The sequence below is a fragment of the Megalobrama amblycephala genome, linkage group LG16 (assembly GCF_018812025.1).
Source record: "Megalobrama amblycephala isolate DHTTF-2021 linkage group LG16, ASM1881202v1, whole genome shotgun sequence".
Lineage (NCBI taxonomy): Eukaryota > Metazoa > Chordata > Actinopteri > Cypriniformes > Xenocyprididae > Megalobrama > Megalobrama amblycephala.
Window position 1 is genome coordinate 806,510 of NC_063059.1, and position 24,303 is coordinate 830,812.

Here is a 24,303-nt window from a genome sequence, read left to right on the forward strand (position 1 = left end):
TGAACATTGCATGTGTTGCTTATGACTTTATGACCTTATGATCTGATTATGGCATCTCACTGAGCATTTTATATTGCAATTTATATAGTCGCTGACGAATCAGATGGAGACGGTGGGCGCTGCCACATCCCTCAGCAGGGAGACATTAACAGCCTATATTGTTATCCAGGATAATAGTGTTTGTTCTAGGCTTCACATTGTTAAATGACTAATGAAATAACACAGAGAACAGCCTATGTTTGCTGAATATAATTCTTTCTCACTGTGCTTGGACATATAGTGCATTCAGACCGCTTTCATTTTTCATATTTTGTTATGTTGTAACCATATGCTAAAATGCTTACATTATTTCACATCAGTCTACACTTTAAAACCCAAAATGACAAAAGCAAAATCAGATGTGTGATAACGGCACGTGGTGTTTTAATCGGTCTCTTTTGTCCACATTCAACCACTTCTGTCCTGATTTCTGCTTGAAAAGTGGACAAGCTCAAAACTTTTTACACCCTGTTTACACCTGTATTTAGCGTTGTCTACATGTGATCTGATCTACCAAAATGCATCTTAATACCAGGTGTAAACAGGGCCGATATTGTGCCAGAACGCCCACCACACACCAGCTGATTGGTGGAGAGGAAACCAATCAGTATATGGGGATGATTAGGAGGCCATGATGATGGACAGAGGCTAATGGACAAGTTTGGCAAGGATGCCGGGGCTACACCCCTTCTCTTTCCAAAAGACATCCTGGGATTTTTAATGACCACAGACAGTCAGGACCTCGGTTTAACATCTCATTCGAAGGATGATGCTTTTTTTTTAAAGGTGCCGTAGAACGTCTTTTCAAAAGATGTAATATAAGTCTAAGGTGTCCCTGAATGTGTCTGTGAAGTTTCAGCTCAAAATACCCCATAGATTTTTTTTAATTACTTTTTTTAACTGCCTATTTTGGGGCATCATTAACTATGCACCGATTCAGGCTGCGGCCCCTTTAAATCTCGCACTCCGTGCCCTCCCGAGCTCTCGACTATAATACAGTACATAAACAAAGTTCACACAGCTAATATAACCCTCAAAGGGATCTTTACAAGATGTTCATCATGCATACTGCATGCATACATCGGATCATGTGAGTATTGTATTTATTTGGATGTTTACATTTGATTCTGAATGAGTTTGATAGTGCTCCGTGGCTAAAGCTAACATTACACACTGTTGGAGAGATTTATAAAGAATGAAGTTGTGTTTATGAATTATACAGACTGCAAGTGTTTAAAAATGAAAATAGCGACGGCTCTTGTCTCCGTGAATACAGTAATAAACGATGGTAACTTTAACCACATTTAACAGTACATTAGCAACATGCTAACAAAACATTTAGAAAGACAATTTACAAATATCACTAAAAATATCATGTTATCATGGATCATGTCAGTTATTATCGCTCCATCTGCCATTTTTCGCTGTTGTTCTTGCTTGCTTACCTAGTCTGATGATTCAGCTGTGCACAGATCCAGACGTTAATACTGGCTGCCCTTGTGTAATGCCTTGAACATGAGCTGGCATATGCAAATATTGGGGGCGTACATATTAATGATCCCGACTGTTACGTAACAGTCTGTGTTATGTTGAGATTTGAGATGAGATTTATATAAGAAGGAGGAAACAATGAAGTTTGAAACTCAATGTATGTCATTTCCATGTACTGAACTCTTGTTATTCAACTATGCCGAGGTAAATTCAATTTTTGATTCTAGGGCACCGTTAACAGTACCAAGGTGTTAGGACCCACACAGACCACAGGGTGTGCCTCGCTAACACCTCTTCCAGCAGCAAACTAGTTTTCCCAGGATCTATCCAGATACTGACCCAGCTCAACCCTGTTAAGCTTCATTGGGTGACCAGTCTTGGGCTACAGAGTGATAGCTGCTTGCAAAGGTTGCACATGTATAAAGACAGCCTAGTCACCAACACTGGCAGGGAGTTCTTAGCATACTCAACCTACACCAACTCCAAGAAGAGGGCTTATAGGAGGTCAAGCATTGGACCATTCCCTTGAGATCCTGGTTCGCATCCTCAATCTGGTTGTTGGGCTATGGGTGGAATCCTGATGACAGACTAGCACCAATCTACCAACAGATTTTCCTCCAGAAATGAGACTGGGGTCCCAGATGGCAGGTCAGTCTGGAGGAATGGCCCCATTGAAGGAGTGCTTATAATCATGAGGGGATTTTCAGAAAGAACCGCTCTGATATCCTTCTCTACCATGAACGGTCAAACCAGATCAGGCATAGCAAGGATAGGAGCAAAGGTAATATGGGACTGTAACTTTTCGAAAGCAGTCTGGTGGCTGCAGACAAGCAAAAAAACATTGTCAGCCAGAACCATAACACTTAATATTCAAAGGGGGCAGGGGTAGCTCTTCTTAAAGGTTATGTCACTGAGCCCTTGATAATTGATGAAGGGAAGCAAGGAGCCATCCTTCTTTTCCAAGAAGAAGAACCCCGCCACGGAAGGACGAATGATGCCGACTGCTAAGACTCTGAGAACAGGCTATTTTCATCTGAAAAATTATTAGCAGCTGCACTGAACGATTTTAAACAAATATAAACCCTACTTGATTAAACAGACCCAAACACTAATGTACTGTTCTTTCCTGTTGTAAATGAAATTACAATGAGCTGAATTCAGACGTGCCCTGAACTCTATTCATCTGACCGTCTACAGGGAATAAAAACACAGCATTCCCACCCACTCTGTTCCTCGTTCAGTGTTGACTCAAGGCAAACCTTTGAAAGAATGTGTTTAATGAGTAAAACACTGAAGGGTTTGGAGCAGACCAGAATAACAAATAGGTGCTTTAAGGCCACCAGGTAGATTTATCTGTATATAACTAAATTTTGTTTTCCATTTGATGAATTAAATTTTAGACTCATCTGAGGTGCTTCATCATTCTCATCTTTCATACAGTAATCCAGAAGCTAAAAAATTAAGCTACAAACTTTCAGATTGTAGCAGACTGGTGAACAGATGTAATAGTTATCAATTACATGTTCTCAGTGTGATAAATAACCCTGTAAAATCCATCAAACAAAGGTGTTTGTTGCATAAGATAAATCTCGACAATTCATTATGTCCTGCAGAGAAGGAATTTGAATGTGTAGGGAGTGGCATTATCCGACCACAATAAACTAAAACCTGGTTAATAAAAATCCATATCTGACATGAGAACATGCTTCACTGCAGCTGAGTCACAGCTGTCAACGTCTTCAGAGGTGAGCAAACAGACGTCACAGAAGTCACATAAATCAGTTCCACACACATCCCACTACAAAGACGTGTATCTGTTCCCTGAATTACCAAAAACAAAGATCATTTAGAATAAAATGTCACAATCAGCTTAAAGGGAAATATATATAATTGATTATGATTAATTATCATCTGTTGGTATGATTACAATCATCTGTTCATCCAGCTAACATTCAGTGTAATCATCTATCAATCGTTCTTATCCTGGCCGTGGAAAATAACTTTCTTACAGTACTATCAGTATTAGAGGCTGTGTCGCGCTGTGGATGCTATTAAGAGCTCACGACGCAGGAGAATTCAGAATCACGGTCTTTAATAAATCCATGTCAGAGAAACACAAGGAGAACACGCAAACACATCCACTAACAATGACGAGACCTGACAAAGAACTGAATCAAACAGCGAATATATAAATAGAACAAATGAGGGAACTAATGAGCTAATTAATTAGCAACAGGTGACCTGCATGAGAAAGACACAGACTTGAAAACTAGGTCACGAGAACAGAAACAAACACAAAGAAGTGAACACAGAACGCAGGTGAATGTACACAAAAGTTTGTCCATTGTTTAAAGGGAGAGAATTCAATCCTATAGAGTCTAGTCTTTCCTGTGGCATGTTTTGCATGTTATGTGGCCCATGGCATCCCTTTGATGTAACCAGTTTCCTAATGTCAACTGGGGAGTGCAACTTAATGTTGCAACAGAAACTATGGACTCTCTCTTTTCTAGCACTTTAGACACAGTTGCTCCTTTATGTCTCTAGGCTGTGTCTCAGTCTCCACCAGGCTAGAGTAAATAAAAACATGGTTACAAGGTGAGTATAATTTAAGTTAATTTTTTAAATACCTCCTGACCAATCAGCCAAACTAATAGCAGCTGCTGCTCAGTTTGCATACTGCTGCTCTCCTACTCTGTCCTGAACTCTTTCCTTGCTGCATTAAAGCACGTCCCCCACACCCGAAGCTACAATGGCAGGCACAAGGCGTTCAAGACTGATGTCTAGTGTGGCGGATCCATCTACAGCACGAGCAGTTGGCATGCCTAGTTCAGCACTCTCAAGCTCAGCAGCTTTTGCACTCCCTGTGATGGCAGTTGCCATTTTTGTTTGGGCTGCACACACGTCGCCTGTTTCTCCCAAGCTCCCAAGGCGGTGGCAGCATTCTCCTCTGAACTGTTTTCCCTGACACCTCTGTTATGGCTACGGAGACAGTTTCTGAATTCACTGTTACCTGACAGCTATGTTATGGCCACGAAGGCCGACCCTTAACTTTCTGTTTGCCCGGAAATGACCGCGGAGATCTTCCCTGAACTCCCTTCATGCACTGTTATGACCACAGAGGCCATTACTGAACTCTGTCCTGGTCACCTGTTTCACCCTGGCAGCCCACTCTGCCCTGGATACCTGCTCCTCCCTTTCTGCCCTGGTCACCTGCTCCACCCTGGCTGCCCGCTCTGCCCTGGTCACCTGCTCCACCCTGGCCGCCCACTCTGCCTTGGTCACCTGCTCTGGCTGCCCACTCCACCCTGGTCACCTGCTCCACCCTTTCCGCCCACTCTGCCTGCTCCACCCTGGCCGCCCGCTCTGGCCACTCGCTCTGGCCACCTGCTTCTCACTGGCCACCTATTCTGCCTGCTCCACACTGGCTGCACGCTCTGCCTTTGTCACCTGCTCTGGCTGCCCACTCCACCATGATCACCTGCTCCACCCTGGCTGCCCTCTCTGCCTGCTCCGCCCTGGTCACCTGCTCCACCCTGTTTGCCTGCTCCACCCTGGCCGCCCGCTCTGGCCACTCGCTCTGGCCACCTGCTTCTCACTGGCCACCTATTCTGCCTGCTCCACACTGGCTGCACGCTCTGCCTTTGTCACCTGCTCTGGCTGCCCACTCCACCATGATCACCTGCTCCACCCTGGCTGCCCTCTCTGCCTGCTCCGCCCTGGTCACCTGCTCCACCCTGTTTGCCTGCTCCACCCTGGCCGCCCACTCTGGCCACCTGCTTCACACTGGCCACCTACTCTGCCTGCTCCACCCTGTTCGCCCGCCCTGCTCGCCTGCTCCACCCGCCCGCTCTTCCTGCTCCACCCTGGCCGCCCGCTCTGCCCTGTTCGTCCGCTCCACCCTGACCGCCCGCTCTACCCTGGTCACCTGCTCCACCCTGTTAGCCTGCTCCACCCTGGTCACCCGCTCCACCCTGTTAGCCTGCTCCACCCTGGTCACCCGCTCCACCCTGTTAGCCTGATCCACCCTGGCCGCCCACTCTGCCTTGGTCACCTGCTCTGGCTGCCCACTCCACCCTGGTCACCTGCTCCACCCTTTCCGCCCACTCTGCCTGCTCCACCCTGGCCGCCCGCTCTGGCCACTCGCTCTGGCCACCTGCTTCTCACTGGCCACCTATTCTGCCTGCTCCACACTGGCTGCACGCTCTGCCTTTGTCACCTGCTCTGGCTGCCCACTCCACCATGATCACCTGCTCCACCCTGGCTGCCCTCTCTGCCTGCTCCGCCCTGGTCACCTGCTCCACCCTGTTTGCCTGCTCCACCCTGGCCGCCCGCTCTGGCCACTCGCTCTGGCCACCTGCTTCTCACTGGCCACCTATTCTGCCTGCTCCACACTGGCTGCACGCTCTGCCTTTGTCACCTGCTCTGGCTGCCCACTCCACCATGATCACCTGCTCCACCCTGGCTGCCCTCTCTGCCTGCTCCGCCCTGGTCACCTGCTCCACCCTGTTTGCCTGCTCCACCCTGGCCGCCCGCTCTGGCCACTCGCTCTGGCCACCTGCTTCTCACTGGCCACCTATTCTGCCTGCTCCACACTGGCTGCACGCTCTGCCTTTGTCACCTGCTCTGGCTGCCCACTCCACCATGATCACCTGCTCCACCCTGGCTGCCCTCTCTGCCTGCTCCGCCCTGGTCACCTGCTCCACCCTGTTTGCCTGCTCCACCCTGGCCGCCCACTCTGGCCACCTGCTTCACACTGGCCACCTACTCTGCCTGCTCCACCCTGTTCGCCCGCCCTGCTCGCCTGCTCCACCCGCCCGCTCTGCCTGCTCCACCTGCTCCACCCTGGCCGCCCGCTCTGCCCTGTTCGTCTGCTCCACCCTGACCGCCCGCTCTACCCTGGTCACCTGCTCCACCCTGTTAGCCTGCTCCACCCTGGTCACCCGCTCCACCCTGTTAGCCTGCTCCACCCTGGTCACCCGCTCCACCCTGTTAGCCTGATCCACCCTGGTCACCTGCTCCACCCTGTTTGCCCGCTCCATCCTGGCCGCCGCTCTGCCCTGGTCACCTGCTCTACCCTGGCCACCCGCCCACTCTGCCTGCTCGACCCTGGCCACCCGCTCTGCCCTGGTCACCTGCTCCACTCTGTTCGCCCGCTCCACCCTGGCCGCCTGCTCCACCCTGGTCACCTACTCTGCCCACCTGCTCTGCCTGCTCCACCCTGGCTGCCCGCTCTGCCCTGGTGCCCTGCTCAACCTGTGTCTCCTGGTCCACTTACTCTCACATACAGTTCTTTGTAGTTTTCCCCTTGATTTCCCCAATTGTGTTTCGTTACCTCACCTCATTATCTTGTTAAGCTTGTTTGCCCCTGTGTATAGCCCTTGTGTTACTCTTGTGCTTGGTCAGTCGATGTTTGGAGTTTCATGTATTTGGATGTTCCTGTGTTTGGGGTTCCTTATGTTTCCCTATTTTGGACTTGTTTTAGTTTGTTTATTGAATATTCTCTTTTGCACTTAGATCCTCGCCTTTGCCTGCTCACTCTGAACGTTACAGTGAGGGCCAGATGTACAACATATGAGATGGCATCTGCAGAGGATCAATTCCCCCTGTATTCATACTGATGGGGGTCAATGCTGTTATCGAATTTCCTTTTTATTTGGTCCATCATCAACCTCTCAAAGCAATTCATGACAATCTGAATTAGTGCTACAGGGTGACAGTCATCCAGGCTAAGGTCTCTGGAACAAGGATAATTGTGGCAGATTTAAAGCATGATACCTTTGCTTGGGAGAGCAGGATGTTGAGTTAATAACTCTGGGAGCTGGTGTGCACACTCGCAGTCTCTCATAACCCGGACTGGGGTGTTGTCTGGCCTGCAGCCTTGTGGGGTTTGTCCTGTGTGGCTCCGTTAGGAGGCTGCTCACCCAATTAAATGAATCATATATTTTATTTTTTCAGTTTAATTTAGAGTTAAATTAAAAATAAAACTAGAAAACTTTAGAATCAAATCTATGCATATATCAAATCAAAATTCATATCAAAACAAGTATTTCAAAATATTCCCACCCCTATTAAGATGTTAAGATGAAAACTCAAAATACGGAATCTAAGACTGACTGTGGTCAACAAAATAAATGTTTGTTCCTGGTCTTACTTTTCTTTCCCCTCCTGTTTCTCACCAGGATTTGGTTGTGGGAGGATCCTGCTCTGAAGGAAATCTTTTCTGCCACATTGTTCCCTGAGGAGCCTGAGTGCAGCAAAGGGCTGTACTGTTGAGGATGAGGATCTGTGGCTTCCTGGTGGTGAAGTACCTTCGGGTAAGGCCTGCATTCAGGTAGTTGTGCCAACACCTCTTCAAAATACTGTCTTAATCACTGCACATGTAGAAGTATCTGGTCGTTTTGGGGTTAACAAAACAATTTTTATTGGCCTCAGAAAAATAAATAAAAGGAATTGCATTAAACATGTAGGACAAGCCAAAACATCTATTCTTAGCTGGTCAAATGGCTAAAGAACATTTCTGAACAAAAGAAAATGAAGTGTTTGATAGAAACAGGTTCTTGCTTTTTGTCCAGGTGATTAGAATTGGGTCTGTTGCCTCTTCCCAATTATCCTTTCTGTACAAAATTTCCAGGTCCATATACTGTAGTACACCAGTTTTCTGACCAAAATTACCTGATTTCAACTCCTGAGTGGAAAAGACTCACCCAGCTGTGTCATGTTGAAATGTTAAAATCTTTCTACGCTCACTCCGCTGTGGTCGGAGAAGACTCCAGTAACCGTTTCTGTGGCTTCTTCTGTGACAGAAGTTGAAGATGTTATAGCTCCTGAGGATTGTATTTTGAAGCCTTGTCTTAACTCTGAAACACTCAATTTTGTACAGCATTTGCCAACTCAAGTTGAACTGCTAGATTTCATTTCAGATTCCTCTTTACACACTCATTTGATATAGATGTTGGCTATGTAAAACCTATGCGGCAGTGATTTTACCATGTTTCTTTGGATAAACAATGCCACCTTGAGTCTGAAAATATATATATATATGGTTGAAAACAACAAAAACCTTCATTTTCAAGCTGGGCTTTGTCTTGTTTACTAATGGGAAACATGTAATTTTGTACTGACTATTGAAAAGTGAATAACGTAAAAAAAAAATAAAACTGCCTACCACTACTGTGCAATTCCCTAAATATTGTGTTATCATGAAAACCCATTACAGCACTTGATAATGTTCAAGTGAAAATGGTCATCAAATTGCAAGCATTTGTTTTTTCTTGGCAATCTTGTGTGTTTAAGTCAGTCACTTTGTTTAATGAATATTCACAGGGTGAATTCAATCTACTTTTCTCTTGCAGCATAAAAGAAGTCATTAGGTTTTGAATGACAAAGTAAATGACAGCATTTTTGTTTTTGTTCAACCACCTGTCATATATAGACAGCAGCTGGGTTCAAATATTTTATTCTCTCTGTGGATCTGCATCAGCTTATCAGGCAATACAATTCTCTTAAGACACAGAGTAAAGACCTCGATAATTCATCCTGTATGTGTGGCTACTTTCATCCTTTACAATCATCTGACACCTGATGCTAGTTCATAAGTTCACGAATCAGTCATCATATCGGCCCCCTCTCCACCGGTGGCGTCATTCAGGCTCAGATCCTCCAACATCTCGGCCAGAGAGATCCTGGGAGCGGCATCATCATCCGTGTCACTTTCCACAGGGATCTTTGAGGCATCTGTACAGGGAACATGATTCTGATAAGAGTACAGTGAGAATATGAATTCAAGAGATGTACGGTCAGGGCTGGTGTGTTTCATCACCTCTGAAGATGTTGACGTTCTTCCTCAGAAGCTCATCTTCCTCCAGGTCCTCCAGGAACTCATTGTATTGTCTATAAAAACAATCATCACCATCAAACAGGCAACAAAAGCTGATTCAGGAAGAATAATGATTGATTTCCATTCTGACACAAACATGGCGTTTCAATTATATTTGAAGTTTTGTTATACCTCATATAAATATTCTTGATCATTTCAACACCACAGGAAAAACTCATTCTCATTACTGTAATGTGTCCAAGTTCAATTCAAATTAAATTCTCCTCACTGCAATATTTTCATGTATTGTTGTAGAGAGTTTGTCAACTTTTGTAGTAGATCAGCATTTAACAACTACAACCATGATTTATTAAAGCTTCATTAAATGTGTTCAGGCGTCACTGACCTCTCGTCGTCGGTGTCGGCAGCGTCTCTCTCGCGCTCCAGCTCCCTCAGCTTCCACACTCTGTTCCTCGCTCTCCTCATGCGGTCGTAACTCTTCTTGATCAGCACCTGAACACCAGCAGCTCACGGTTAACACTCCTGCTAGCAACATCACGCTCAAGAATTACAAGAGTTGATGTAGATCTTTGGGTAAAAGAGTGATAAAATGATTGAAAAATTCTGCCCTAACGTATACTGATTCTTGAGATAAGGGACAAAACATGTCCTATACACAAAAGCCCTCTTTATGTTAAAAATAAATAAATTCATCAAAATGAAAATACTTAATGTTACATCTAAAGGAAATCTGGATACTCAGGACTTTCATTGCTTTCATTTTTTAAATAATTTTGTTTGTATTATTTTAAATACATGCTCTATACTTGGAAACACATGTAATTTAACCTGTCCCCAGCATGAGGTCACAATGTAAAATTGCCAAACAGTGTGTTTAAAAATGCAACAAATTCAAAAATATACATTTAAATTGAAAGGAAGAGATCTGTATTATATCAAACAATACAAAAAGTAAGTCTTGAATTATATTTTCCATTAAAAATGCCTATCAAAGTTGTGTCCTCACTTTGCATCAACTCCATCAGGATTTTTTATAATTGTGAATAAATCAGGCAATGTCATGGTCATCTTTAACTCTGAGGACCCCGTTCCTTTGCCCTGCTCATTGATGATCTCACAGTAGGACACACAGTGCTGGAAGTTTTAAACTTTTTTATATTTTATACAAACAATGTTGAAGTCTCTGCGGTCACAGCTTTAACATGTCAACTCCGTCATCCTGGTGTAATAGTTTGTGTAAATGGTTGTGGGATAAATCTTGGCATTTCTGATTGGCATTTATTGCTCCACTGAACACCACATGGTTAAGGTGGAAAAATATCTGTTTTGTCAGCTCCGTCAGGTTTAATGTCTGATGCTTGATAAGTGCTCTCAACAAGTCTATATAATGTGATTTAATATGCATTTTGCATATGGGGAATTCTTCTAATGTTGTTTATTTACATATAGTATATTTTGCCCCAGCTGGACCTGTGTCAACACCATCAGTATTTGTCAGTATGTGTCGACACCGTCAGGTGAAGGTTTTTGTTAATGAATGAAAAAAAGAATAAGACATTTCTTTCAAAATTGTGTTAAAATATTAAAAGATCAACTGAACTACGTGATATAATGTCTGATTTACCGAAGAACATTGGTTATATACGTTTAATATTAAAAGGTTAGAGAATTAAGGAATTTGAAACAAATTAGTTCTGAAGTGAATAAATGTGCATTTTTAGAAAAAAAACATTTTCAGAAAAACCTGTTCCCTTACATGGATCATTAGTTGAGACCGTAGTCCACAAATATATCCGTTTAAAAATAATGTATAAATAAAAACTAACTTCTCAAACATGTTTTGTCCCTTATCTTAAGCATCAGTGGTATGTGTTATGTTCAAATATCAAGGATGAAGTTTTTTGAATATTTTTCAGCACATACAGTCGAGGTTTCACTTCTGCTCACCAGTGCTGCATTTATTTGATCAAAAATATGGCAAAAATTGTGAAATATTATTACAATGTAAAATAACTGTTTTCTATGTGAATATATTATAAACTATAATTTATATCCTGTGATCAAAGCTGAATTTTCAGCATCATTACTCCAGTCTTCAGTGTCACATGATCCTTCAGAAATCATTCTGATATGATGATTTGATGCTCAAGAATCATTTATAATTATTATCAAAGTTGAAAACAGTTGTGCTGCTTCCTATTATTGTGGAAATTTATTTTCCAGGATTTTTTGATAAATAGAAAAGTTAAAAAGAACAGCATTTATTTGAAATAAAAATAATTTTAAATGTCTTTACTAGCTGTGTTTCCATTACCCTTTAAATTGCGCAAATTAAAATTGCAAATTGGAAATACGCTAAAAAACACGTCAATTTCACAAAAACTCAAAATATAATCGCAAAAAAGTTTTATGCTCACATGAGATGGTTTTTCAGGCAATTCAAAATAGGATTATTTCGAAAACTGCAATGGAAACAGTTTTTTCCGCATTTACAGGTCACCTGACATATGTAGAAGTGGATCATTCTTTAAAGAGGGTGCGGTATATTTGGACAGAAGACGAGAGTTCTTCATTAAACTCATAAAAGACAAAAGTATTACGAGAATACTACATTCTAAACAACAAAGAAATGCCACAATTTGATTTGATCAAGAACTCGAAGCAGATAGGAGGGAGAAACACCCAGAAACTCCTCATACGTGGTTGATATCTGTAATGGAAACGCAGCTATTGTCACTTGATTAATTTAAAGTATTAATTTCTTTCTGACCCCCAAATGCCTGAGAGTGATGTTGTCTCATTTAATCAATGCCATTAAGAACGGTTTAAAACACTTTCTTAGGCTGCTGTATTTGTACTGGCCCTGCAGAGCACATGTGCATGTGATGAAGAGTGATGATGAAGATCTTACCACATCAGGAACATGGTGAGGGTTCATTTTATTGAGGAACTCATCATTGATATTGGCATTGGCGAAATCAAAGCTGAGGTACAGAAACAAAAGCGTGTTACGATCAATGTATCTGGATGTTTTGTGTATCGGTTCAGTGAAGAGAAGCATGTAAACTGACCCCATCACCAGGTCTCCGATGTTCAGCAGGTGACCCAGGAACGTCCTGCAGTGATACTGATGACTGGAGTCCATCTCTGACGTCTTCTGAACCCAAACCTCAGCCAGCGTGTGCTGCAAACACACACATCACTGCGTCTTCAGGCATTTTTAAGTCCATTCACTAACCCAAGTCCCTAAATCATGGTTGTTTTTATATGTGAAATACTTTTAGTTCACTGAGCTGAATCGATAACTTGTAGTAACAGAGAATGGGCCGCAGTTGCTGCAGGAAAGCACTGGACAGGTGTGTGTTGGAGATTCTCACTCCGATATCTACACAAGCTTACCTTATTGGACGTGAGACCAGCGCCCGCTCCTAACCTCTGGCCTCTGATAATGTCGATGTCCATGATGATGAACTCTTCTAGCTGACGCGGGCTGCACAGGCTGTTGAACGGGTGACGCCAGTATGTGTTTCCATCCACCTCAGCAACTGGAAGCCAATAAATACAGCGTCTCGGTTACTCCATCCTCTACAGTCAAAGAACTGGCCATTATGCTTGACAGAAAAGTATTATTCCTGTCTTCCTGTCTTTATAGTTGGGCAGTAACTCACCCTGCAGGGTGTTGGGGTCTATCAGGTGTATGGAGCTGGTGACCCGGACGCAGACGCACACCTGACCCATGTTGCCCAGACTCTGAGCGAGCCGAGGAGACAGACAAACCACGTTGTCCTGCAAGACACACGCTCACAGTGAGAGGATGAAGAGACACAAACAGGAAACATAAATTATAAATTAATTACTGCATAAATTATAAATTAAACATAAGCCTTATTAAAGCAATTGTCTCTGTTGCCTGTGTTCTTTGATGAACACTAATGACAGACATCACAGTAACTGGTTTATTAGGCTACTGTCACTTTAAGAGCTGCCGCTGCCGAACAAGACGCGGCAAGACGCATATCTCATTTTTTCACAACTCTTTAAGTTCATTTAAAGTTGTTATTTAACTCATTTAAGGCTACTCTTAAAACTCAACAAAATAGGCATAATCTCTGTGTTATTGTTTGTTCAAGAGTGAAAGGAAACTTGATATTGGTGCGCATCTTTCTGTCTTTTCTTTTCTGTGAGTCGTGTGTGTCAAATGCAGTGCACTTTATTAAAAAGTAATTAGTTATAGTTACTAGTTATTTCTCACAAATAGAAACTGAGTTAATAGCTGATTTACATTATTGTAAAAGTAACTAATTACCAGGTAAAGTAACTATTGTTTTACTTAAAAATAAAAAATAAAAATAAAAAGTCAAAATAACTTGGATGCCCCATTTCTCTGTACTGTAGCCTACATGTTGGTAGCCATTAAAGAAAACGTATTTAGTTTAATACATGTTTAAATAAGCCTTTTATCATGTTTTTAAAATTTAATCTGTTTGATTATGAAAAGTGAACAGCATGAGTAAGATGCATCATAAGATGCCCCATATATCAGGAGACATGCAGTGGGTCAGACATGATTTTGACCACTTCATTAAGTTTTGTTTTGTAGAAAGCCTCTCTTTAAAGTGAATTTCGTTTTGTAAAAATTGTATCTTAATTTTAATCAATGTTTCATCAACCAATTGCCTGTATTTAATAAATAAGAAGCAAATATAGCAGACAATATTATCATGACATGGAGGCGCCGGCGCGATCACTTGCGCGTGAACTGGAGCTCGTCTTAAATGAACCGAAACTCAGTGGCTGCTTGCCTCACAGTCACAGAAATGAGAAATATATCTATAGAAAGCTTGAAATATCTACTTACATTACAGGACAGAAGGCGGCATCTTGCTTTTAAAATACTCCTTCTGATGATTATACTGTACTTCCTGACTGTGCTACATTAAAGACTACACATATATATATATTTATGAAGACGCACTCATATTACGTATGAATGGGAAAAACCACAACACGCAATATGGCAGAATAGATCCCGCCTTCTAAATAAAAGAGCCAATCGCTGATTGATTAATTGCCGAGTGAACAGACTTTCCTTGAAAGAGACTTTGGCTACATACATTCAGTCTCTTCAAACAACAAATCATTCCAGGTTTGTTCTAAATCACTGAGCGTCTCTCTGACACAAAACTAGGTCCGGCACCTTCATATGGGTGGAGATGGGATTCATAGATGTACGGTTAAATTATGGATGGTGTATACATGGAGGAGGAAATTGCACTTCATTTTTATATTTTGCTAGTATGTTTGTATAGTGTCATTTAGAGAATGAGTTCACATCCCTGTGGACTCACTGACCAACAGTGAGCAGAGCGAGCTCTCCTGACCTTCACACTGTCCATGTCTGGATCTCACCTTACACACAGGAACGATCTCCACCGAGAAGGTGCTTTTGTAGTTATAGGTGTTGGAGTGAACATCATGAGAGATCAGCCGCTGAGACGCCTTCGACCTTCAGAAACAACATCCACTGTCAGTTCAACAGATCAAAAGAACCTCACAAGCCATCAGCTCTCTCTCTCAACTCCCATAATGCTTCACTTCAATTCTGACACACTGATTCTGTCGAGTGAACCGCTCGTTTGGAATTCAAGTGTGCTTAAAATCTTCTGTGAATTTAAATCACTAAACTGAAAAGGCGTGAGTTATAAGAATTATAGGAACTGTAGAATATTTCTTGAGTATGACTGTGAATTGTGTTGGACTCAGACCTGCAGGGAACGGTGCACTGCAGGAAGTCCACCATCTTCTGCGCATGCTGCTTAGAGCCGTAGTAGAAATCAATGCCCTCTGAAAACACACACAGGAAAGATGAAGAAGGGTTAAATAACAGACACATGACTGGCCCAGAAACTCTTCATGCAGCACTGAGGATGATGGGAAACACACCATGAATCTCTTTGATGCGCACGGTGTTCTGATGCAGCTTGTGCTTCAAAATCAGCTGCTCCAGGTAGTAGAACGTCTTCTTGTGGACAGTCTGAAGGAAAAAACAAGATAAACAATAATGAAGACGGATTAAATAATAAACAGAAGACACTGATGGAGAGACTCAGGAAGAAGTTACAACTTTTGGACGTTTCTGAATGGTTAGTGGATAAATTGATGTAGTTGCTGTGGAGTTGATTCAACTCATCCACTAGCATGTGCCGTCATGTTCATCTTTTGTGTTGAATTGACCCTCGTTTGTGAAGCAGTCCGGCGTAAAATGACGGCATGTCAACAACACTCTACTACAACAACTCTTCCTCTTCTCTAAAGCAGCCCAACATGGCCCCGCCCCCTTTGTTGCGTGTTCCCGGGGGCGGGGTTTATGTAAATTTTAGGGTTTGTGATGTCACTAACCCAGGAAAAAGCGTGTTGTAGTCCCTACCAGCCGTTTAAAAAGCAATTTCTGCAAAAGAAAATATCTCCTTTGCATTGAACTTTGAGTGTCGTAACTTTGCAGATGTTGTTTATGATCAAACAGCAACATTACACACTAACTAAAGTTAAAAAAGTCAAATCATAATCGAGGACCCCTTCAATGTTGTATTAAATATTTCAGGACAGTTTGATGTTGTCAAAATAAAAGTCCTGCCTCCAACTCTGCTAATAACTAAAAATGGTTATATCAGTGGATATTAATCCTGTGTTGCATCCCTCACGTACCTTTTGCTTGTTAGTTTTATAATATATTTTCATGGCGAGAAAAATTTATGGTAACGATACCAGGTTTTTATAATTTATTTTTGCTAAAAACTCAAACTATATTTGGTTTGACTTTGTTAAAAATCTCTTCAAAACAAGTTTCTCACAGGGTTAAAACCAGCACGATGTAATAAAACATGCTTCAATGATAAAGAGTTTTGACAGAAAGAACATGTTGGTGGATCTTCTCCTAGTATTAAGAACTAGTGTGTCACTCTGGAATGGCCTAACGGGTACAAACAATCTGCTCCCATCGGTCTGAGAGCTGACGGAAACCTCGCTCACCTTCTGCCTGACTTGCACCACTGCCTTCCAGAAGTCTTTGGCTTCCACTCGATGGCAGTCGTCACACATCTGAGCCTGAATGACGAACTCCACCACGAACACCTGCTGCAGGATGGCTCCGTTCAGGACCTGCGGGCACACGGGTCTCAGTGAAACACAGCTCTGACTGGAGACCTGGATTGACCGCAGACTCCTACAGTACCTCTTTCTGGATGGTCAGCTTCACCTTGATTCTTTTAGAGTGGGGTTCTGTCCATAGGAAGCCAGCATCGATGAGCCTCACCTGCATGGGAACGAATCAAACGCAGTGTGAACTCAGCGTCACCTGCAGCTGTCCCTGATCAGGTGACTGTGTAAGTTACCAACCTTTGTCATGGAAGCCTTCAGTTTCTTGAGGCACAGAGCCAGAAGCTCCCTGGACTCCAGAGCGCACTGAACCCACGTGCCCGGAGGCTGCAGGTACCTGCCGAACACAAGAAAACCTCATCCAGACATGATCTCACAGTCAGACCCAGCGCTCAGGGCTTCAGTGTCATCTTCTCAATCCATAATCAGCTCCAAAAAAAGATTGAGGAACAACGCTTCAATCTGCCGCTACGAGTCTCAAACGTTTTTTCACGAACAAATGACAAGTAACACGCTCCTCTTTTGCACCAGGGTCATTCTGTGTCAAATCAACCAAATTTCAGAAACTTCCCCAGCTCAAAGTTTTGATTTTGTTAAAAAAATTTCTGTAGAAAGACAAACATAAATAGTGATGAAAGCCAACATATTAAACATCACAGATGTATATTTACTGAGTAATGCACTAGAGGAGGGTCAAAATGACCATTTTCACCTGAAGCCAATTTACAGGTGTGTTAAAATGACTTTATAAAGACAGCAGCATCATTATTTTATTTTTTACACAGAGATTGGTAGATCTATAAGTGAAATCTGTTGACTTTATCAATCTGTGTTTCATTATACGCCAACAGTGACAGTTCAAAAATGGGAAAAAAGCACTTCTTGTGTCATTTTCCTCAAGTTTGCATGTCTGTAACTCAAGAAGTATTAAAGATATCTTAATATCCTTTTAGATTCTGGTTCTTAACAAACTTTCCTTTTGGTGTCTTAATTTTAAAGGCCCTCTAGTCAAAGATTCAATGACACATTCATAAACAACTGCCTCATTCTTGAATGAATCGTCCGTTTGAATGAATCGTTTGAATGAATGACTCGCTCATTAAGACAGTCACCTGCCGCCACCTACTGGCAGTTTAGTGTCATGTTTAAAAGCATCAACATTTCTTATTTGTATATTAAAAAAAAAGAAATCAATCTCATAACATTATTTCATGCAGTTGTAATTTTTCAGTGTAAATTATTTAATTTGACTGGTCACAGCCCTATAGTATCTTATTACACATTTAATTTACTGAACAAATTTAAGAGTTTGAAGAATCATAACATTAGGGGGGAAAGCCCTTTATAAAAGGTAAAAAGAAAAATGGGGTAAATATCACAAATATGCAGATTTAAAGTCAAAGCCGAGTGAACACTGAGGAGAATATTGATTCACAATTATACTTACAACACAAAAATCCTATTTTTGCAGGACAAGCAACTTTTTTACTCGGATGAGTGAATGACAAGGCTTTTTAGTTTTTGTGCTCCTAAATTTTTGCTGGTGCTCCTGACTTTTTCCTAACCAGTGCTATTTCAAACTGTGTAAAAATAAAATAATGATGCTGCCATCTTTATGAAGTCATTTTTACACCCCTCTGATTTGGCTCCAGGTGAAAACGGTCATTTTGACCACTATTTTTGTTTGTCTTTCTACAGAAAAAAATGTGAACAAAAATCAACAATTTGAGAAGAGGACCTCTGATTAAGTTGACACGGAATGACCCGCCATACTGTGTGAAAAGTGGAGTGAAAGTGGTTTGTGCACCTATAGAGGCAAGGGCGGCACTGTTCTGAGATCAGAGAATTTCGGCCAATCAGGAGAGCTTATTTGAGCATCCAAACAATGGGGCGGGGCGACACATGTGCAATGTGAACGATCAATGCTGTTTGGCTACTCTCACGTGACAGTATCACAGAAATATTAAGTGCTAGATCTAGTACAGTACTGTTCCTTCACCTGCTTTTAATGATGTAAATTCTGCCTAATCTAATGTCCCCCACACTTTGACATTCATCAGTTGAGAGTGTATTTCTCAGGTGAGCTCCTCGAGAGGGTCACAGTTGTGAGGCGTACCGTTCACACTGCCTGCAGAAGTGGATTGAGACCTGTTTGGGGATCCCTTCAGAGATGTCCACTTGAGTCCTCAGGCAGGACACACACATGTTGGCGGGGTTTGGAGGGATGGGAACACCGCACGTGCAGCAGAGACTGCAGAGAAATGAGACACACATCTCCAGTAAACAGCACTATTTGGGCTGTCACTACTATAAGGAGTCAGGAGAATCAGTGTAATGATACTCACATGTTGCCGTGGCTGCTGGAGGGCGGCTCCTGCATGTACTCCATGACTACAACAACAGAGAAAACACTTTAACAGACCAAACTCTAAGCTGTCATCAATACAGATGACGATATCACGCCTGATTATATTGAGACTGTCAGTATAAACACACACACACACTAGCTCAATACTCACTGTGGCGGAGGATCAGCGATAACCGATTCAATCACATCAATATTTCCTCACATGCACATGTGTCTGCGCTGATGTCCCCTGCTGATGACGCCACGACACGCTGTCAGAATGACAGGACCCCTGATTGCTGCCCGACATACGCCTGAATGTAAGTGCGAGTGTGATCATTTTCACCGCAGAATCACACAGAGTTCACATTAAACACCAGTAAAGCAGAAACACAGGTAATTATCGGGAAATGTCATTCAATCAAGCCTGGAGATAGTGATGAAGGCGATTTATACAATGAAAACAATCGTGGAAATGAAACTTTAGAGTGTCAGGATTCATAACAGGTTATTTAGTGTTTTAATGGGAATCTTAAAATTAAAAAAAGCATCCAAATGCATTGTTGTACAGCAAAAACAATAATATTATGAAATATTATTACAATTCAAAATAGCTGTTTTCTATGTGAATATTTGAAGACTTCAGATGCAAAAGTGCCGTCTGAAATTTTCTTCTAAAATGAGCATTTTAATCAAGCTTGTATGTTTATGTTCGGTTATTTCACTTTAATGGCAATGAAAAGGACCTATTAATTGCCATTAAAGTGAAATTACTGAACCTAAACATACGAGCTTGATAAAAATACTCATTTTAGGAGAAAATTTCAGACGGCACTTAGAGGCTTTTGCATTTATTCCTGTGATCAAAGCTGAATTTTCAGCATCATTACTCCAGTCTTCAGTGTCACGTGATCTTTCAGAAATCATTCTAATGATGATTTATTATCAATGTTGGAAACAGTTGTGCTATTTTATAACCTGTGATACTTTATCAGGATTCTTTGATGAATAAAAAGTTTATTCAAAATATAGTAATATAGGCAGTAATTTTTTTTCTTTCTTTTTTGTGAAAGAAATTAATACGTTTATTCAGCACGGATGTGTTAAATTGATAAAAAGTGATAGTAAATATTTATTTTGTTAGAAAATATTTATATTTTAAATAAATGCTGTTCTTTTTAGCCTTTTATATTCATCAATGAATCCTGAAAAAAGTATTACAGGTTATAAAATAATATTAAGCAGCACAACTGTGTCCAACATTGATAATAAATCATCATATCAGAATGATTTCTGAAGGATCATGTGACACTGAAGACTGGAGTAATGATGCTGGAATAAATTACATTTTAAAGTATATTAAAATAGAAAACCAAAATTATAAATTGTAATAATATTTCATAATATTATTGTTTTTTCTGTATTTATTATGAAATATCTATATTATAAAACCTGTAAGTTGCTTTGGATAAAAGCGTCTGCCAAATGAATAAATGTAAATGAAATAAAAGCAGCCTTAATGAGCATAAGAGACTTCTTTCAAAAACATTAAAAAAAACAAATTTTTGACAGGAAGTGTATATATAGAGAGAGTAATTGAGCATGCATTGCACAGTGACTTACTTTAAATTATACTCCATTTGCAAGTAATTGTTCACTTACTTAAAATTGTACTTCCACACCCCTAGTATATTTTCGAGTAACTGCACATGCAATTCCAGTGAATTACTGAGAATTACACCTGCACACCCCTATAGTGTATTTTCAGGTAATTATGTGTGTAACTACAGTGACTTACTTAAACTTACAGCCTCACTCCCCCAGTAAAATTTGCAGTAATTTTTACAGTGACTTACTTAAAGTTATATTCAAATGAAGCCTCCAGTGGGAGGGAACTCATGTGATCAGTCCTGCGTTCACAGAGTTTGACACAACACTCTTGTTCCTGATCCCAGCGGAGAACTTTCCAGTGTTTCCTGCAGAGATGCCAGTGGGATTGTGCCCTCTTTGCCTCCGCATGTATGCCAGGCCTAGCCAGCACCTGGTGGTGTGGCACCACGTCAAAAATAAGGAGGAAAGAAAGCTTTTGCTTTCGCTGGAGTCTGGACGTGTGAACGTGCGTGAGGGCCCTGTCCCCTGCCGGGCTGCGGGAAACTAACGAGTCGTTTGGACCGACACATTCAAACCCACAGCGACCTTTCCATGATGGCCAGGATGGATGTGGTGTTGAGCTGCAAGCGTAAAAAGGTCTTATCGCAGCTGAGTGCACTGAGGGCATCTAACCCTGACGTACCCATGGTCTCCAGTCTCGATTTGGAGGAAGACCTCAAGTTGGAAGACACTTCGATGTCTTTGGAGGAAGAGGAAAGTGAAGAGGAGCAGTGTGTCAATGCTGCGTGTACGAGCCAGACAGATCAGCTGAAATCACAGATTTCTGACCTGAATCTCCAGCTGGACACGCTGACAGAAGCCCTGCAAAATGTCACCCGCCGGTACCTCCGGCTGAAGAGGCGGTCAGCTGGCAACAGTTCGACGAGAATTAAGCAGGAAACCCAAAGACTCCTCTTGTCTCCCGGGCCGGAGGAAGAGAGGGACGAAACTTCTGCCCCTGCAAGAGCCCCGAGCGAACCGTACGAGGAGCTCTCCGTCAGCCGGGGGAGGAAATCACGCGTCACGCTGAGCCTCTGAGTGAGTATGAGGGTTCGACTCTTTCAACTTGGTGTTTAGTTGGCAGTGTTGGGGTAACGCATTACAAGTAACTTAAGTTACGCAATCAGATTACTTTCTCAAGTAACTAATAAAGTAACACATTACTTTTTCAATTTACAACAAAAGTAAATTGAAAAAAGTTGGTTATGTGATAAAATAAGTGACACAAGTTACTTTTCCTCATGTATTGACTAACAGCTCTGCTGTCCTCATGTAGAGAGGAATAAAAGTCAGAGGTGTGTGTCGCTGTGTGAACGTGATGTTATTGCAGTTCTAGATCAGGGCTTTATGGATTTAATCTCACTTTATTAATCAATGTTTTTGCTGCTGACCTTCAATGATCCAATTCAACCATACTAATTATCAAAAATGACTTTAGATTAGATTTAGAAATGTATCCATTCTTCTTTAATCAGCTGAAAGGTTTGTTTGAGCTGCGCCCTCTCCTGTACAGGAGTAAATATGCATTTCCTTCAGCCTGAGGCTGATTCATTTCACTTTTAGTGTGAGAGTCTTAACATTTGACAAAAATATATAAATTTTTTTGTTGTTATTAAAAAATAAACAAGCAAGCCCAGTCCAGATGAAAAAAGTGACGCAAAAGTAATGTAACGCATTACTTTCATAAAATATACCCCTAGTATATTTTCGAGTAATTGCACGTGCAATTCCAGTGAATTACTGAGAATTACACCTGCTCACCCCTACTAGTGTATTTTCAAGTAATTATGTGTGTAACTACAGTGACTTAAACTTACAGCCTCACTCCCATAGTAAACTTTGCAGTATTTTTTACAGTGAAGTTATATTCAAATTAAAGATAAAGTCATTTTAATGTAATGCATTACTTTTCCAAAAAAATAACTAAGTAACGCAATTAGTTACTTTTTTTTTTGGGAGTAATGCAATATTGTAATGCATTACTTTTAAAAGTAACTTTCCTAACACTGACCGCTGGTATCAGGAGGACCTGACCTTTCCAACAAGCTGAAATTGATATGTTGGATTTACTTTACTTTTTTATGTCATCAGGTTCCACATAACTGGGTTATGTTGCGTTTAATTAACATTATTTATTATTTATAATTTTGTTACATAAGGTTAATTTAATGCCATTTAGTTTAGTCTGGTTAGCATTCTTAATTTTGTCCAAAACTATAAAGCTCAATTATCCTAAAATTAATATCAAACAAAAATTAAAACAAGTAACCCAGTTTAATTGATTAGTTTGTTTAGTGAATGCATTCAAGAACAATATTACAAATGTAATCTAACCAGAATAACTTTTACAGAACTCTAAAGACTCTTATTTTTAGGTGTTAGGTCCATGGCATGCCCAAAATAGTTTTTATTATTATTATTATTATTATTATTATTATTAATAAAGGGGTCCTATAACGCCCCTTCCTCAAGATGTAATATAAGTCTCTGATGTCTCCAGAATGTGTCTGTGAAGTTTCAAAATCCCTCACAGATCATTTATTATAGCTTGTCAAATTTGCCCCTATTTGGGTGTGAGCAAAAACATGCAGTTTTTGTGTGTGTCCCTTTAAATGCAAATGAGCTGCTGCTCCCGCCCCCTTTCCAGAAGAGGGCGGAGCTTTAACAGTTCACGCTTAAATGAAAATGAATTTTAAAATCATTGTAAAATCAATGTATCACAGGTGAGTGTCCGTATTCAACCCCACCTGAATAAGTTGCTGGAGGGACATTGCTTTGGATGCCCACCCTACTCAGCTAGTGTCAATAGTGTTTGTGTACTGTCGCACGTGGGGCTCGAACCCAGGTCCTCGTGATCAATCAGCATGGGTTGCACTTAGACCAGAGTAGACCACTTTCCCATCAGGCTTCCTAACCGCTCCTGTTGATTTCTGTGTGCAGGTGGATCTCATCTCTCCACAAAGCACAGATGAAAGAGCCGACTCTACCTCTACATTCAAAATGTGGCCCAGTTTATGGACTATATTGCCAAAACACTGCCTTTCCAAACCTCTTCTAGTTGGGCTTCTGTGTTTTCTGATATTTTTTTTGTATTATTTCGGCAAATCCCATTACTTCAGTGTTATTTTTTTTCACCATTTGTTCAATATTAAGAATGTTTTGTTTTAATTAATTTTTAATTGTTTGTGTGATTTGGTGTTTTAATAAAATGTTTGCATGGTTTGAAATTTACACCTCTTGTCTGTCATCTTTCCCCCCACAGTTAGGATATGTATTGTATTTATTATAGGGGTATTATTCATACCACATTTTAATGCTATTTATAATTGGAAATCTCCTCTTTAAATAAAAAGGTAAATATTTATTAACTAGTGTTAAAAAATTATAAATAATAATTCATTCATAATTAATAAAATTGTAATGAAATCATTCAAAGACAGTGACAGTGTAATAACAACATAGTCACTTTGTAATATGACTGTAAAGTTTAGCACATGTAAGACGTGCCCTTGCCCGAGATTGTATGAATCCTTTAGGAATTTTTTTGACAAGGGAGAAACAAGGGCAAAATATAGCTGGCTCCACCGCCAACCCTGTGGCTTAAGGTATAATTTAAATCAAACAATGCTTTTACATGATATGAGACACTTTCTGTTTCCCTTTTTTTTCATACTTCTTACTTTAATCCCTCGCTATGGCAACACTGATCATGATATCCTATAATTGTTCGCAATTTAGCATCTTCAGTGTCTTTGTTTCATGTTGACAGAGTTTGGTGGCGATT

General features: G+C 41.1%; 1 protein-coding gene and 1 long non-coding RNA gene across 5 annotated transcripts; one reads left to right on the plus strand and one right to left on the minus strand.

Moving 5' to 3' along the window:
* Positions 1–8,928: 8,928 nt before the first annotated feature.
* Positions 8,929–19,175, minus strand: nmd3 (NMD3 ribosome export adaptor). The gene is made up of 16 exons (XM_048161151.1): positions 19,042–19,175; positions 18,868–18,913; positions 18,639–18,773; positions 16,763–16,859; positions 16,599–16,679; positions 16,397–16,525; positions 15,311–15,401; positions 15,133–15,211; positions 14,777–14,873; positions 13,036–13,153; positions 12,767–12,912; positions 12,439–12,551; positions 12,279–12,351; positions 9,753–9,859; positions 9,350–9,420; positions 8,929–9,264 (listed from the first exon to the last, which is right to left on the minus strand). Exons 2-16 carry the CDS (start codon positions 18,909–18,911, stop codon positions 9,128–9,130), a joined length of 1,518 nt encoding a protein of 505 aa, XP_048017108.1. The 5' UTR covers positions 18,912–18,913; positions 19,042–19,175; the 3' UTR covers positions 8,929–9,127.
* LOC125248981 lies at positions 19,055–23,748 on the plus strand. Of its 4 annotated transcripts, none has more exons than XR_007180462.1 (3): positions 19,055–19,189; positions 20,825–21,557; positions 23,460–23,748. It is a non-coding gene; the product is annotated as an uncharacterized LOC125248981 (long non-coding RNA). The 4 variants fall into 4 exon arrangements; XR_007180464.1 differs by having other exon boundaries at positions 19,109–19,189; positions 20,792–21,557; XR_007180463.1 differs by having other exon boundaries at positions 19,174–19,265; positions 20,792–21,557.
* The last annotated feature ends 555 nt before the right edge of the window (positions 23,749–24,303 follow it).

What these genes read in the sequence shown, in the direction of transcription:
- nmd3 (XM_048161151.1), bottom strand. Translation starts at nt 18,911, where the DNA reads ATGGAGTACATGCAGGAGCCGCCCTCCAGCAGCCACGGCAACAT. An exon ending in CTGGTCTCACGTCCAATAAG is followed by an intron (nt 12,552 to 12,766) that starts GTAAGCTTGTGT and finishes GTGTGTTTGCAG; the next exon opens with CACACGCTGGCTGAGGTTTG. An exon ending in CTCACCATGTTCCTGATGTG is followed by an intron (nt 9,860 to 12,278) that starts GTAAGATCTTCA and finishes GCTGGTGTTCAG; the next exon opens with GTGCTGATCAAGAAGAGTTA.